Below are 16,398 nucleotides of genomic sequence, written 5' to 3'. Positions count from 1 at the left end.
TTTTCTACGCAGACGTATGATGCATTTGGTTCGTTCACTGACAAGTTAATTTATAACAAGTACTTTAGCAATTTTATTCTTGGACGATCGAATTATTGCAACTTAGCAGTGATATACGCGTATACAAAAATATTGACGCCGTCAGCGTAAACACAAATGTGCGAAAAACCATACGCCGTATGCGTCAACGCAACTTGTAAAAAAAGTTGGCGGCCTCAACGTCAGCGCATACACTAGCATAAACTCATTTTGTTTGCTAGGTGCCAAACATTCACACGGTATAAACCACTCGAAACAAACAAGTTTTATTTCGAATTTCCACGAAGAAGCACAAGCATCTGAAAGCGTTCATCTGACATTTTGCTGCGTTTTGGTTTCAATATGACTTTGCCCATTGAAAACATTCTTTCAACTGCAGCGCTGGAAGGTATTGGCGTGTTGTAGCGAAAAAAAAGACCTTAAAAAGTATACTTTGAAGCTATACGCTAAAAAATAACGAAACTTTACGGCGTAGCCTCAAGCGACAACTATCCAAAAAAATGTGGCCGTAAGCGTTAGCGTAAACAAAAAGTCTACGCCGCAAGTCTACGGTGTAGAATTTACGGCGCATACGTACATCTCTGCAACTTAGTGATAATATTTTTTGAAAACGAGAAAAAGTCATTTCTTTGATAGTTAATGATTTGAATTTAAAATTATACTAAAGAATCCAAACTTTTAAAAATGACTCTAGCAAAGTAGTTTTATTGTTACGTTGCAACGAAGATCAAGCGTAATACCAAGCAAACTGGCAACCCTGTCGATCATACACAGAGTTGCTAGATGGTTTCAACTGTAGGCCTACAGCTTAAATAATATTTAAAGCAAGCATAAAAGTAGCCCACTTAATTCTTGCATGTTGAAACTACCCTAATTCTAACGAACGATGAGAAAGGTTTATTGGTTGATTGTTGGTTTACACTGATCTACAGTTTTATGAAACTTATGGGTAGTTGCCAATTATCGTCATACTATTTTGGGATGAGCTAAATTTTTTGGCATTGCTGATTGCGATTTAGCAAAGGAAACGAAATTACTTCATCAACGATAATTATCCTGTTTGTTACAAGTTGGCATTTAAAGAAGCATGCATTCGCAAAGGTTTTGGTGTGAACTAATGACTCTTTTTACATGGAAAACTCTTTTGACATTCGCCTTCCAAAATTCTGTAAAATTCCACACACATGAAACCTACTGTTGGTTTATCGCAGGGGTCACCAAACTGTTTTCTCTGAGCGCCGGATTGCTGCGAGATTAACAGCTACGGGCGGGATGCAAATTGCGAAAAGACATACAACTATTTAGAATCTACATTCACTTGAATTGAGCACAAAAAATAACAAATTCAGCGGTGGAATAGCAAAGTTGTGATGAAAATCGAAAGCGGGAATCGAAAGGTTGCTGGAAAACTTATCCCCTGCTGTGATACACTAAAGGGTATCGTGCTCTTGAAAAAACATTACATCTTTCCAAATTTGGCCTAGGCTGTCCCCAGTTGTGGTGGCCTAATGATAAACAGCAACGTCACTCCTTTACAAAAAGTTTGGTAATTTTTTTCCTTAACAGTTGTAGTGCAGCTGTTATTTCCGCAGCACATGGCGGGCCGGATGAAATCAGTTCGCGGGCTGGTTCCGCCCGCGGGCCGTAGTTTAGTGACCCTTGGTTTATCGGAATTGTTTGCCTGTTGCTAATAGGCATTGTGACGAAATCGTTATATTTGGGCTTCCAACATATCCGCTCTGGATTCCACAATATCGTCAAAATAAAATTAAAGTCACATATGTCAAAATGGTTTCGAAAACTGCAATATCATGATAGAAATATGGATCCAGAAATATCATGATACAGCACTTTAAAAATTCATTAGTGTTATTATTATACTTAGTTGCGGTAATGCAACATGGACGCAACTTACTAGTGCTGCAGTTAGTAGCCTACCATTGTAAAGAAAGATCCAAACAAATTCGTAATCACTTCTTAGATACGCCATTGCTTTAATCAAAGTTTTTTTTGTCAAACTACCACATCTTTTAAAGTTCTAAACAAGCTATCACTTTCTTCTTGTTTATCCAATAATGTGTAGCCAATCTACTTTATACCAAAGCATGGATTACTTTGCATTAACACACCATGCATTCGCTTTCCTAACAATGGTGTAAGATTTTACTTTTGCACACGGTTTGTTGAATGCAGGCCAATCGTAAAAATGCTTCCGTAACTTTCTGAAGATGGCATTGCTACTTCAAACCGACAGCGTCAAACCATTCTAAATTAGCAACTGGCTGATCTATTTAACATAAAACTTGAAATGTCAAGCTGAAATTAACCAAATCTTTAGTAAAATTCCAAAGGTTGCAAATTACAAAATTCTAAAGACATACAATCCCCATTGCGCTTGGTGTTTATTATTACGTATTTCGAGTTGTTTTATTACGTATTTCGAGTTTGTTGCGTCACCCCTAACTTACTTATGATTTGTTAGAAGTACAGATCTTCCTGACGTCAGCACAGAACTGCTTTTTTACTCTGAGGTTTGGAAAAACGTATGTTTGTAGTAATGTGAACAAAAAGTGTTTATGATGAAATAATAACAGTAAAAAGGAAATTTAATCTGACTGGTATCAAAATTTCTAAAAGTTTGAATCTCAAAACTTCTTCGTTTTTTTATTTGGAAATCTTATCAACTTTGCTTCGTTATGCGTTTGAAACAAAAATGAAATGAATCGTCGTCGTCGTCGTGTGAGCCTCTGGGGCCAAGGGTCTATCCTTTTACCTCTCCAGATTCACGATGTTCCCGGACTACACTGGAAGGCTACTAGAGAGCAGCCAGTCTTTGGTTTCATCATCCATGACACGCAGACCTTCCACTCCGTTAGGTGACTTGAAGATAGAGCAGTCATTGATGATGTGGTCTGCGGTCTGTTCCTCGGCACCACATTCACAGGAGGAGAAAGAGGCCATTTCCCCATTGGTGCATGGTTGAGCGGAAAAGCTTGACGCCCGTACGGAGACGGTTGAGGCGCACCCATGCCTGTCTTGGTAGTGTTAGACCGATGGGGCGCGTGTTGGCGTCGGGGATGAACTAATAGAGTCTGGTGGCGGTTGACTTCCATTCAGAACTTCATTTATGGTCCGCCCAAGTAGCCGCAGAGATGTCTTGTACATCAGCTTCGTTGATAAGAAGTTGAGCGGCTGGCACGTATGGGTGTCTTGATTTCAGTCGACTGGGGTGCACGTTTGAGAGAGTAAGAGATCTTGTGGTGGAGAAGGTGGTTAGGCTCCAGTGCCCGTCGACCGAGGGACAGTGTGGCTTCTTCGCGGCGAAGCTCAGCGGGTTGGATGCCAGCGAGAATGGGGAGATTGTCCAATGGTGTGGGACGCAGGCATCCGGTCATTGTGCGCAGGGTGCTGTTTATGGCAGTGTCGATGTTATGGCAGTGAGCACTGCGGCACCAAACAGGTGCACAGTACTCTGCTGAAGAGTAGACATGGGCTAAGGCTGCTATACGCAAAGTGTCAGCCCTCGCCCCCCCAGCTAGAGCCTGCCGGGCGCTTTAGTAGCGCAGCGCGGGATGTGAGTTTCTTGCGCAGTGACACCAAATGGTGGCGGTATGTAAGAGATCTGTCCAGTGTTACCCCAAGATATCTTGGTTCGGAGCAAAAGGACAGAGATTTTCCGTTGTTCTGGACGTGTAGCTCACGATCAGCTTCCCGATTATGGAGGTGGAAAGCTGCTGCCACAGTTTTGGTTTTGCTGAGTTTCAGTCGCCAGTTCTGGAGATAGGCTGAGAGAGTTTTCATGTCCTGGCTCAAGGTGTCTTCTAGATTTTTCCACGACTTTGTGGAGTGGAGAATCGCCAGGTCGTCCGCATAAGCGTATTTTACGGAGACCGTAGTTGGCAGGTCGTGGGTGTAGATGTTAAAAAGAATTGGAGCCAGGACCGATCCCTGTGGGACGCCGTTTTTCAGGCGTCTCAGTCTGCTTCGCCGTGAGCTACCGGTGGTGAGGGTGAAGCTTCGATTCCTGACAAGTTCCATAATCATATGAACTATATGTCGGTCAGGAAGCAGGCGAAGTAGCTTGCAAGTAAGGCCGCGATGCCATACGGTGTCATAGGCAGCTGTAAGATCTAGAAAGACAGCGCCGGCCTTCTTTTTTGCTTCAAAGCAATCCTCGATGTCTTGGATTAAGAGTGTGACCTGATCTACGGTGGATTTTCCGCGCCGAAACCCAGCTTGCTCTTTTGGAAGAAGCGGGTCGATGATTGGGTTGACGCGGGCATAGATCAGTTTTTCGAGAATCTTCAAAGGAACACAGAGGAGGGATATCGGACAATAACTTCTTGGGTCCTCTGGTGGCTTGTGAGGCTTAGGAATCGCAACTACTAAAGCTCTTCTCCAGATTTTTGGAATTGTGAGGTGGTGCAGGCAGGAAGAAAGGAATCTACGTAACCAGGACTTTAGGGCATGGCCAGCATGGAGCACAAGCTCAGGGCAGATCTTATCCGGCCCTGGAGACTTGTGTGGTTTCACTAGGCGGAGGACGGTGGCGAATTCCTCTGGAGTGAAGTCTCCAGAGATTGTTTCCTCTTGTGGTGTTTCCACTCGCCACAGGGCAGATACTTCCTTGGCAACAAGGCGGGATGCCTTGCGGTCCTTTGTCTTGTAGACCCCGTTCTGCACTAGCTGGGATGCGATGACATTAACATAAACGGGGCACTGACGAGGTGAGTTTGCTGAGCGCCCAGTGAGGTTGTTGATGATGCTCCATGCTTTGCGGTTTGAGTGTGAGAAGTCGATGGTTTGGACACCTTTGTTTCATCGCTCAAGCTTCTTTGTGTCCAGCCGCTCAAGTAGTCTGGTGGCGGCGGTGTTAGAAGCAGCACCACTTGTGGCGCCTAGGTGTGAGCTATAGAGAGCTTTACACTCAGAGTCCTAGCAAGGTGTATAGCTGGTTTGATGGCCACGTGGTATTGTGGCCTTTGCCGCAGTTATTATGGCATTGCAGAAGTCCTGGTATGCCTCGTCTGCGTTACATGTTTCAGTCGGTGGTAACTTTGCAGCAGACTCATTGGTCAGGAGGCTGTATTGAATACAATCGGCTTTTTTGAAGTTCCATCGCTTCACCGGTAAACTCGGGATAGGAGCCACTAGTTTTGGGGCGATGATGAGGGACGGCCGGTGTTGGGACCGCTGGAACTTCTCAAGCACATGTCTGTCTGGAAGAGAGCTGTCGACACTCGCGAAGGCCAAGTCAGGGTTTGTCCCTGTTCCCCAGCGGCCGGAGTGGAAACTGGCTGGTTCCTTTGGATTGAATAGGAGGGCAAGATGGTTTGTAGAGGCCCAGTCAGCCAGCAATTCTCCGTCGCTGCTTGTGTTGTTGTAGCCCCAGTCGATGTTCTGGCAGTTGAAGTCGCCAGCGTAGAGACTGGGGGAGGGGAACGTTGTAAGGGATGGTGGCAACATTCGCGTGGGTGGGGGCTTATAGATGTTGACGATGTTGTAGTCTGAGATACAAATGCACACCCACTCAATCTCGGCATCAGTTGGAGATTGGTCGACAAAGGTCCACTTCAGGCTCTCATGCACAAACGTGGCAATGCCGTGCTTCCTGCTTAAGGTAGACAGGGCTAGCGTGTAGTTGGGAATAGCTAGCCTATCTGCAGAGGTGCAGTGGATCTCTTGGAGGAGGATGACGAGTGCCCGGTTGGTATGGGCAAGCTGCTCCACAACTTTGATCTTGCTTGTTGTGTAGCCTTCTATGTTGAGATGCAGAATGGTGGGGCGTCTGAACTTGTCCATTGCCTCTTGTAGCTGTGCCGTCCGGGTAGAGGCTCTCGGTTGACAAGTTTCGTTTGGCATCTGCTTGGGTGCAGATGTTACTCACAGGATGGGGCACAAGGAGCCACTTGCCGTCCATCCCAAGAAATGAATGAGAAATTTAGAATATAAAAAGCGTAGTGAAGTACAAAATGCGTGGCCTTGCATATGCAAGGTGCTTGCAGTAACGGATATATAATTTTTTGTAATTCAAGGAAGATTCAAGGTACAAGTCCGAAAAGTATAACAACTGGGAGGTCTGGGAATCATGTCACAAGAAAATTTTGACAAGTTTAACCTTGTTGTGCTCGCTTTTTATGCATCTTTAGGTCAATTTAATGTTTTTGACTTAGACGCAAGTTTTATAATTTGACTAAATCCATCTAATTAAACCTGGATTCTGTCGAGGTTTGAATTACCTGTTTTGATTTAAATGTTAGTGCAATTACTTTGAAATGTAAAACGTCCAAAAGTGCCTTATAGTTATGAGTAAAAGTAATTTTTTTGAATTGTTTAGCATTACTCTATGTTATAATTCAAAAATATACGTTCGAACGGTCAATTTTAAAGCTATTTTCGAGAAATTAGAACAAAAACCGACTTTCAGACGTTTTTTCATCTTAAACACTTTATTTCAATAAATTTATTGGAATAAATTTAATTTCTATACGCACAATACACATTACACATGGCTATTATCTTGTAAAACATTTTGGCTCTTTGACTTTTTATAGCTCCCGTTATTAGCGATTAATTAGCGCTGGGCTAAGATAGCCCGTGACGTACTTTCCGCGTATGAAAACAGCTCGTATTAAGATAGGGTTAAAATTGAAGTTACGTTTTAAACAAATTTTTATTTGCATACAAGGAAAGATTTCAATAATTTATGTGTTGAAGGTTTATTGTTTGTATACTTTTGTGTAAACTATCAATAAGCAGCAGTGGCCGAGTGGTTAGCGCGTTGTCTCGCAGTCGAGAGCCTGCATGTTCGACTCCAGCCACCCGCACTTGCTGTTGTTTCTCTGGGCAAGAAACTTCACGATAATTGCCTCTACCCAGTGATCGATTTCGAGTAATAAATTTAAGTCATAAGTAGAGTAGACAACAGGAAACAGACATTGCCGTCGGCTGCAGCGTGGGTCAGGTGTACGTGGGAAGGCGTACACCGATGCATAGCGCTCAAGTCCGCTTTCCGCAATGCAGGATAAAGATAAAACAAACAAACAATAAAATTGTAAAAATTTACTTGGTCAAAATATAGTTATTGCACAAGCGGTTATTACTGAGTGGTGTATCAAACAAAACTATAGAAATTTTTTAACGAAATAATGTTACAATCCTACTCGGTTGCCAGAGTTATTGGTGAACAAAACTTAACACAATTGTTTTTTCAAACCTCACACGTGAAAATTGTCTGTTTATCCTTGGGAACCTATATGCTACTGTTGGTGACCATTCGTCACATTGATCACTTATGTCGTATTGTCTGTCTAAGCTGCCATCTTTCTGTGCTTGCTGATTTGCCAATTTAGTTTGTTTGTCAGTATGTCAATTGTTTGTTTGTAAGACGTTTAGTGCCTTTTGGTGCTGTCCACTATGAGGCTAACCGATGAGCATTGACGAAAATGTCTCGGTTGTTGGCAACAAGTACGTTAGCTGATGGCGGGCTGATGGTCATTAAATACCTAGTAAAGTTCCTTTTAAGAACATTTAAGCTACAGTATCATCTATTTGCTTTGAAAAGAACAACTTTTGTTGGTGAATAATACAGAGGGTTCAGGTAAGCACCGAGTGTCGATAAAACCTGTTTTCGTTAGTTCCATTAGTGGATATATAGGCCACAAAATACGTCATCAAAAGGCCGTGTATTTAACATTCTTGATTTAAATAGGGTATTTAAACAAGGTTTGTCATTTAAAAGAATTGCCATCTCACTGTTTTTTCTTTTGGCCTACCGTATTATATGGTTTATGTAAAGACATGGTTAGTCATTTTGTTTACAGTCTATTAAAGTCTTGAGTTTGTTTTCTAATGGTAAAAAACTTAGTGTCTTTATTAGTCTACATATTGAATAGCCTGCGATGCTTTTACATCAGTTTTGTAATGCCAGCACTGTCAATCTGTGTGGTCAAATTAAAAATTATTTTCTCCACTTTCACCATCATCTCATCTTTAATTATCTACTTCAACATGACAAAGTTGCAAAGAAAATTATAAGTTTATTATAGAATTAAAATAAATGAAAACAGTCAATAGAAATACATAAATATATAAACTTTAAAAAAATCACTATCAGTTGAAAATGGGAGCTAAAAACAATTGTTTTTTTCCTTCAATGATAGAAGATATGTCAAATTGTGGTCTTCTTTAAAAGGATGTCCACATCTTTTGCTTCAACAATATCCACAAGTTCGTTTGCAGTTCTCTTTGAGAAAAGCCGCTAGATCTGGATTGTCACATTGTTCACTAAATGTATGACAAACATTGCCGAATTGGGGGTTGTCGAAGCAATCTGATATCCCTGTAATCATAGCATACCTTTTTGTTTGAACTTTGCAATGCTTTTAAGATGTTTTAAAACATGTAAAAAGAGTTAAAAGATCTAAAAACAAAGACGTGCGGACATAGCCTACTATTGTTTATAAAACTTTCTACTGTTTGCAAAAATCTTTAAGCAATGTGAAAAACTTTTAAATTGGGAGCAAAATAGTTGAAACGCTTGGTTAATCTAATCAAAAAAAGAGCCCAAAATGTAGATATTAAGCTCATGTTCAGCAAACGTTTCGAAAAGTATGCAGTCTTCATCTCTAGTGCTATAAATGTACTAGCTCACAGTATATAGTTTTCGAAACGTTTGCTGAGCATGAGTTTAGCATCTACATTTTGGGCTATTTATTTTATGATTACTTTAAATTGCTTTAACTTTTCGTAAAATTTATACGATAATAATAGTACTTACGTCCACTTTTTCTGAGACAACATGTTTTTGCACAGCGTGAACGGGAACTGCCTTCACATGCTTCAGCACTACTACCACAGTCGGAATCTTCATCTTCTAAGAAACTGCAAGGATTGTAATCGGTTGGACCTATCAAGAAACGTGAAGGTTTTAAAATATTTTTGCATAGTAATAGTTTTGATTTTCTATTTTAATGTAGGCCTATATGCTGCTGCTTTGACGCTGTCTGGTGTGTAAAGCGCTGATTTTAGCGCATATTTGGAACGGATACAATCTTATATGAAACATCTGAGTGATTTCTCAAGTAACATTAAAGTTTGATTCAGTTTTATCTATCACTTCTGCAAACTAGTGAACAAAATCGTATTACTGGTAAGCCTAGGCCCTACTTAACTTTATTTGAACTTTTATTTTCTTCAGACGCAAGCTATTCAGTAACAATAACAAAAATAGCAACTTAAATGACATAATAAACAAATAAAGCACATTAAAGATAAACGAGTAGCTTAATGGCAGAATATAAAAAATCCAAATGATTATAGCCTAATTTAATGTATTTTATATATTAGAATTAAAAGTCAATGCCGTAGTAAAGTCTTTTTTAAACAAAAGCATCAACTTAGACTCGTACACCATACCAAGTAGCAGATAAGCTGAGTTAAAATAAAATAATCATAATCTCACATAAATTTTCTCCTTCCTCTCCAAGTGTTGTTTTTATCCAGTTTTCAAAGTGAAATACATTGGCGTAAATCCCGTAAAAGCCCTTTTCCCCGCATCTTGCCCCAGATCCCGTAATTCCATAAAGATACCATTGACAGGAGTCCGCTCTTTGACACATCATTGGACCTCCTGCATCACCTGAAAGTCAGAAAGAAATAATGAAAAATTTGAAATCAAAATAAATTCAATGTGTAAAAGAAACTGTTTTTTTAAGATCACAAAATACAAATGTATCCGTTTGTTTTACAAGCTTTTACTCAACCATCATTAAGCTTTGCCGAAGGCTTGTTTCCCAGTCTACTAATGTCCTTGTTTTACATTGATTTAACGTTTGCAGACGTTGGATAAACGTAAAAAAGACTAATTTGGTGGCTGGGAAGGCTCCGTTAGTAGAGACTTAGTCAAATACAAGGAAAGCGTTTGAGAGCTACCATAAACTGCTCAAGTATGTTCTTGAATGCCATAGTATCAAAAATCTTTACGTCATTGATTAACAAACATACGAAATAACATGGCTACTCATTACATGCAAATTAATTGTTTTGTTGGTTGGAATTATTATCCTCGGACTGACAACGCCTTTGAAAGGTTATTTCTGGCAGTTTCGCATACTTGTAAAGACTTTGAACCACTGACACCGAGATTGACAGAGTGAAATTTTCGATTGTCCAAGTGTTGTTGTCTGTAAATTATTCTATTTTCGTTGTGCCGCTGAATAAAGCAATCCTTGAAAAGCGTCGCACATGCCCAAACCTCGAGAGCTAAACCAGCGCCGTTTGATTATGAAGTAGGATGTATATATCAACTAAATTAGAATGCACTCACCGTCACAGGCATCCCCTCCTCCTTCTTCATAGCCTGCGCACATCATAGTCTCTCTGTTGACAATAAAACGGCTGCTGGAATCCTGGAAAGCTCGGATACATTCGTTGATTCCAACAACGGGAACATCTACCTCCTGTAAAATGCCTGGGAGTGGTAGCCCAAGATTTTGCCCTGCAAGCATCAATGCAAATTTTTGAAACATTTTTACAAAAAATTAATTATCAAGTTGATATATTTAATACTTCTCTGACAAAAAGTGGTTTTACAACATTACGAAACTTCGAAGTGTCAAATAGTTGTTTGACAGACATTATTCGACCTTATTTCCATTGTAATAGACGGTTTGAAATCTATCAATTAAAGGCTTGTTGTACTTTTGTATCCCAGCTGTCAGTTGCTGCTGGCCCATGCCGAAGTTTCTTGAACAAAACAACTATAAGTAGGCTCAGTCTTGTGACAATAAACGTAATTGACCTTTTTGATGAATTTCATCCCGCTGTAAAAACGATGTAACCATCTCAGTGGTTAAAAACGAAATTCCAACATGAGTTGTCTAAATTAATGTAAGCAGACTTCATAATTTCAATACAAAAGTTAATTGGTTTACTTACCAACGGTTCCGAATCCAGTAACCCAACATTTGTTTCCAACCGGTGGGACTTCCCCGCAAGGGAGACCAATGGGGCTGATGGTGTCTGTGAAGTCGACCGGAGATGAAAGCCTTATAAGGGCAATGTTGTTTTGTTCGTAACCTTCTTCTGTTTCACTTGGATGTCTGATAATCTATAAAATACATCAGTGATGTCACAGTATTTGGAAGAACGTTCTCGATGTGCACGTTTAGGTTATAAAAATAATGTTGCGTCAATCGGATATGATTTATAACGTGTTCTTCGGAATAAAGTGTTCTTCGGAATCAAGATGCTCTTCCAATCAATGATTCAGCCCATTGCAATAAGTAATCACAATAAAGTATATGTAGGAAATTAAGTCAGTGAATATTACTTTCAAAGCTCGAAATCTGGAAAGCTGACATTAAACTTCCCTTAGTTTCTCTTTTGAGTTAAATATTGTACTAGAAGTTTGTTATTGAGAGAGTTCGGAGCAAACATTGTTACTGCAGTGTAGCATCACCGTAAAACTCGACTAACCTCTACAATGGCTTTTTGTTCTCTATTCTCTGTGTCCAAAAACGTATTTGCTGCATTACGAACGTGGCCGAGTGTGGCTATAAAATCGCCTGGTGCAAATCCACTGCAAAGCAAACATTGAAGTTACGGTAGAGAAACGTGTGGAGTGATTGCTGGTTCAGTTGTTTCTTAAATTTCCTTTTTCAAAAAGTATTAACATGTTTTAAAATGGTCATCAAAAAGATGGTAGCTGTGGTAAACAACGACTTTAATTTTTGCCTGTGCCAACAGGCTAGACAAAATATATCATTTTGGCTTTAATAAATCTTTTTTCAAGGCTTGCTTAATTGCACGCAAAAGTTTTTCAAGGCTTTCCTTTTGCACACAATTACCAAAATATGCACACAAGAGACCGGACAAAGATAAATCGATTAGTGTGTTGTTAATTTGTGTATTTTTCTACTGAAGGTTTTCTTCTTACACCTAAATCTGTTTTAGATCCCTTTGTGGCGCACCATAAGGTCGCAGAGTTCAGTTTGGAAACCGCTTCCTGAGACCATTGCGAGGCTAAAGATCACAAATTTTGGATCAGTTGCTGGTGAGGTGGTTGCGGTTTCAGCACAGTTTCGTTTTTACGGCTAAAAAACTTTGCACAAGAGCACGTGGCCCAGTCGCCTCACATATTCAAAACGTTTTTTAAATTTCAAATGTACCACAAATTCCATGCAAGTTCTATTGAGTTATTAACTCAACTTGGTATGAGGTATGAATCTGATGAAACATCTTTTAAAACTTTTACATTGGGTAAGTTATCGTGAAAATAGGTCTAAACTCTACAGTAAGCTTACTTCAGGCAGTCAGAAGCTGTCACGACCCAGGAATCTGTTATTAGCGTTCCCCCGCATAGATGTTGTCCTTGAGAGGTCAATTGCACCTGATTATCACAAATTCCATCATTAATAGGGAGAACGACAATGACAAAGAAATGTAGTTTAGCCTACTTGTTGTTCAAGCCGGCTTTTGCATAAGTGATACGCTAATAAATAACCAAGCAATCATTAAGCTACTGTTTACGACGTTTCTTGAACTACAGTAATTCCTTGTGCATACACAGCAATTTTGACCTGTCATCAAAAAAACAATACTTTAATGATAGTTTACAGGTCCTGCGACCACTATTTAAATTTTTGAATAGGTCTTTTTATCAAAAATTAAACGTCATACAAATTCTTGTCATGTTTAGAACTGACAGTAACTTACCATCCATGGCCAGCTGGCTGTGAAAGCGTTATTGCCAAAAGCAATGCGCCGTGTCCTGTTCAAGTTTCTTAATAGAACATTCCGAATACTTTGATTAATTCCAAAAGTAACTAAAAAATAAATTTTCTGATTTAATATTTTTATTTCGTTCATATTGTAATATTATTCCGTTCATATTGTATTCCAATGTATGCATGTCATCTGTGGGAAAATTATCATCAACGTGACATTAATCGCCTGCGTGTTGCCTTCAATAATGCGTTTAGAATTATACACAATTTGCCTAAACACTATAGCGTACGTGAACATCAAGTCTTGTGCAACATCATAACACTTGATGCATTACTTCGGAAATATGTTTTTTCTTTTGTTGGAAGATGCGAAGTATCGTCTAACTCTATTGTTGCCTCCCTGATGAGGTCCGATTGCCATCGTATATCAAATTACCGTCTTCGTTATAATAATTCTATGTATGCTGATATCTAGTTTTGATGGCTGCCATGTCATCTGATTGTTTTTATCGTTCTGAATACTTTCAGTTCTTCTAACTTGTAACACTACCGTACCATTGTCTGTAAACTTGTAACAGTAGATAGCCTATTTAGTGAGATTTTGTGCATTTGCAGTTTGTGTATTATTTCGTTGTTTTGTTTTGGATATGGACAGCTTTGTCTGACGCAAATAAATATTATTATTATTTGAGCGAGAAAAACAAACACTTGAATACAGACAAGCCTGTTGATGAACTCGGGTAAGCGTAAGATTCATTTATAGTAGCCTAAAAAACTTCACAAGTTCCTAACAAATATTATAAAAATTAAAATCGTAACGAATGATACACGTTGGTTAAAACGTGTAGAAAGACAGAGGCCTGAAAATTCTATTTTAGAAATGCAATTTAAGAGCTATGATATTGGACAGGGCCCTTGAGAGGATAATTTGAGTGCTGTACCAATGAGATCTTCTCACCCGAAATCAAGACATATCTAAGAAAAACGCACAGTACCATATAATACGCAGTGCTTTCTTTAAGTTTCTGGGCTTCTTTGAAAAGGTTACCGGCCCCTAACATCATCCTGGGGCCCGGGTCCAAAGGTACTCCCAGACCCCCAGTACCCCCCAGACCCCTCTTGCCAACGTTACTGCCTATGGTTTGCTAAAATATGTTTAGATAAGTAAGCAGTAATAATTAATGCTTAAATAATGATTGAAGGTAATTAAATGATCACCATTTTTTAATGTGCAACACTGGTCACTCTTGTAATAATTTGTTGTTCTTGGGTCACTTCGGAAACAATCAAATGTTTGACAGGAATAGGATCCCACAGTGTTGATGCAACTTTTGGAAAGGTCTTCGCGACACGGGTTTGGTCGATCCACACATTCGTTTATGTCTAGAAATAGCAAAAAAAAGTTAAAGTGGTTTATTTAGCCTTTATTTTCACTAATATTTTTCATGTTAACCGAGTTTATTTATAAGATATATGATTAGCGTTCATTAGCAGTGCCTGGGGTTGTATTGTTTCTGAGAATTGAAGACATTTTTAAGTTCTTAAAATTACAATGTTGCTTTGGCATTAAAGTTGCACAGAATCTAACAGCATAAGCAAATAACCAGAAAAATACCCGGCTTAGTATTCGCCAATGCTCTTTCGTCTTCCAGTACTTTAAACACGGAGCATTTTAGGTGAACAACAATTAAGATTTAAACCTCTTAATCGATTTGAATCTGTTGCGCTTGGAAAGTCTAGTCACGTTGTAGCCGATAACTGATGTATACTCACCAACACAAGTTTTGTCATCTTCAGATAGACGAAAACCAGGATTGCAACTGCAGGTAACAAGACCACTTTTCCAACTGCAAATTTGGCTACATCCTCCATTCGTTAGAGAACAAGGATCTATGACATGTTAAAATCTTGTTAAACGAGTTTTTAACCTAAAAAAAGAAAGTTAGCAAAGGAAGATTACACGATATTAGCAGTTTTAAACCAACTTTAAATTTTTTTAGATTAATTAAAATAATGTTTTTGTAAAAATGTTTGAAAACAAACATTAATATTCAAAGTTGGTTGGCTGTGAAAAACACTACTTACCAGTTGGGCATCGATTGCACGTCAAAGGACAAAGCTCTTGAAGAAACGGAGTTTGTTCACATAGATCACGAAACAGTGGGCAAGTACTTGCCATGTCTATGCACCCGTCTAAAGTCACAAGAAGCCATGTTAGTTAGTTTTACAATCAACTTTCAAAAAATATTGCTCTGAGTAAAGAAAATTACCAAAATAATCAACATAGAGAACATAAAAAGACTTTAATAATAGCCATCTATTTTAATTACTTGTAGCCTACTTCATAGTTTAGTGCAAGCACACAAGATTTGTCATGTTATAAACAGTTGTTGCAGTTGTTAGATAAACTTACCAGTGGGCACATTGCAGATGGAGAGTAACGAAAATAACGCTATAAAAAGGTTGAACAACCTGGAACACACAACAAATATTTCGCTCAATAAAGAGGCAGCCTTTCAAAGTAGGTTATTCAGACGAAATACGACTAAAATAGCCTCTGCCGCGGCCTTTTGATTACGCCAATGTACTGTATTTTCAAAGCAAGATTCGGGTTTTGTCAAAAAGTAGACCTGGTTTTCACAAATAGTTTTCCAGGAAAGGTTTCGTGACTGACTTTATTGTCAGTTGCTTTTGAAGTGGATTAGTTTAACAGACAGAATATAAATAGGCTACAAGTAGCCAATACAATCATAATGCAGAAACACAAAGTCAGCTTACCTTGCTTTGTAAATCATCGCTTTCAAGTAGAGTTAGAAAATATGTTTCGATAAAAAAATTAGCTTTTTTGAATCACTGAAAAATACAAAGCTTATAATTTAGACTAGAGGAATAAACAGTTTTAAGACTAGCAGTTGTTTTTATATCATGAATGTTTGCTTACAAATGTATAGTGCGGTTGTAAGGTTTTAGAATAAAGTTTAATCTTACGTTTAATTTTGAAGTTTAATCCGGTTACCTCAAAACATTTACGGTTTACCTTATGTGTTGTTTAAACAAATCTTTTAAATTCAGCTTCGAGAAAATCAAAATGTTTTACACAAAATCTTGGTGATAAACAACTTGGTATTAAATTCAGGAAATCAAAAAGTTTGACAAGCTTGTATTGTGTTTCATTGAACCATGGCCACCTTCAGGTGGCCATGATTGAACCTATTTCTCTGCTTTTGCCCCACAGTCGCAAGTTCTTTCTTTGCTAACCATTCAAACAGCAAACTAATGGCTAAAATAGCTAACGTATAGACAACTTTAGGCTACAATCTTCTGTCATAGAAACTAAAATTTATGCAGTAGCCATAGTTTGTAACAAGTAAAGACATAAAACTTTTCGTGGCCGTAGAGGAGTGTAACAGCCTGTCTTATATAAAACATTCACTAATGGTACACATATTTGTGATTAGTGAATGTTTTCTTTACAGTTTATATCTTCATGAAACTTATGGCCCATTACATTAACCAACTTAAACTGGCTGTTCAGTGTTTTATATGCTGCCGTTCCTGCTTAATCATGTTGTGATCAGCTAATCACGTTCGGTCATTATGATGTCATAAGCTGAAATGTGAAAACTTTCGT

The 16,398-nt window shown here is 38.8% G+C and overlaps 1 protein-coding gene across 1 annotated transcript; it reads right to left on the bottom strand.

Annotated features, from left to right (window-relative positions):
* Positions 1-8,064: 8,064 nt before the first annotated feature.
* On the bottom strand, positions 8,065-15,634 carry LOC145775785 (coagulation factor IX-like). Its single transcript, XM_082587154.1, has 13 exons — positions 15,546-15,634; positions 15,181-15,239; positions 14,853-14,960; positions 14,541-14,657; positions 13,986-14,150; positions 12,757-12,866; positions 12,345-12,430; positions 11,518-11,620; positions 10,978-11,149; positions 10,367-10,537; positions 9,503-9,679; positions 8,819-8,947; positions 8,065-8,380 (listed from the first exon to the last, which is right to left on the bottom strand). Exons 1-13 carry the CDS (start codon positions 15,560-15,562, stop codon positions 8,253-8,255), a joined length of 1,542 nt encoding a protein of 513 aa, XP_082443280.1. The 5' UTR covers positions 15,563-15,634; the 3' UTR covers positions 8,065-8,252.
* Between the last annotated feature and the right edge of the window lie 764 nt (positions 15,635-16,398).

Source organism: Aplidium turbinatum, chromosome 8 (assembly GCF_918807975.1).
Source record: "Aplidium turbinatum chromosome 8, kaAplTurb1.1, whole genome shotgun sequence".
Taxonomy (NCBI): Eukaryota; Metazoa; Chordata; class Ascidiacea; order Aplousobranchia; family Polyclinidae; genus Aplidium; species Aplidium turbinatum.
This window is presented reverse-complemented; position numbering and strand designations above follow the sequence as displayed.

Coding starts and splice junctions, on each gene's coding strand:
- LOC145775785 (XM_082587154.1), bottom strand. Junction 11,621..12,344: donor ACAGCTTCTGACTGCCTGAA/GTAAGCTTACTG, acceptor TTTGCTTTGCAG/TGGATTTGCACCAGGCGATT. Junction 9,680..10,366: donor AGGAGGGGATGCCTGTGACG/GTGAGTGCATTC, acceptor TCTGACTTTCAG/GTGATGCAGGAGGTCCAATG.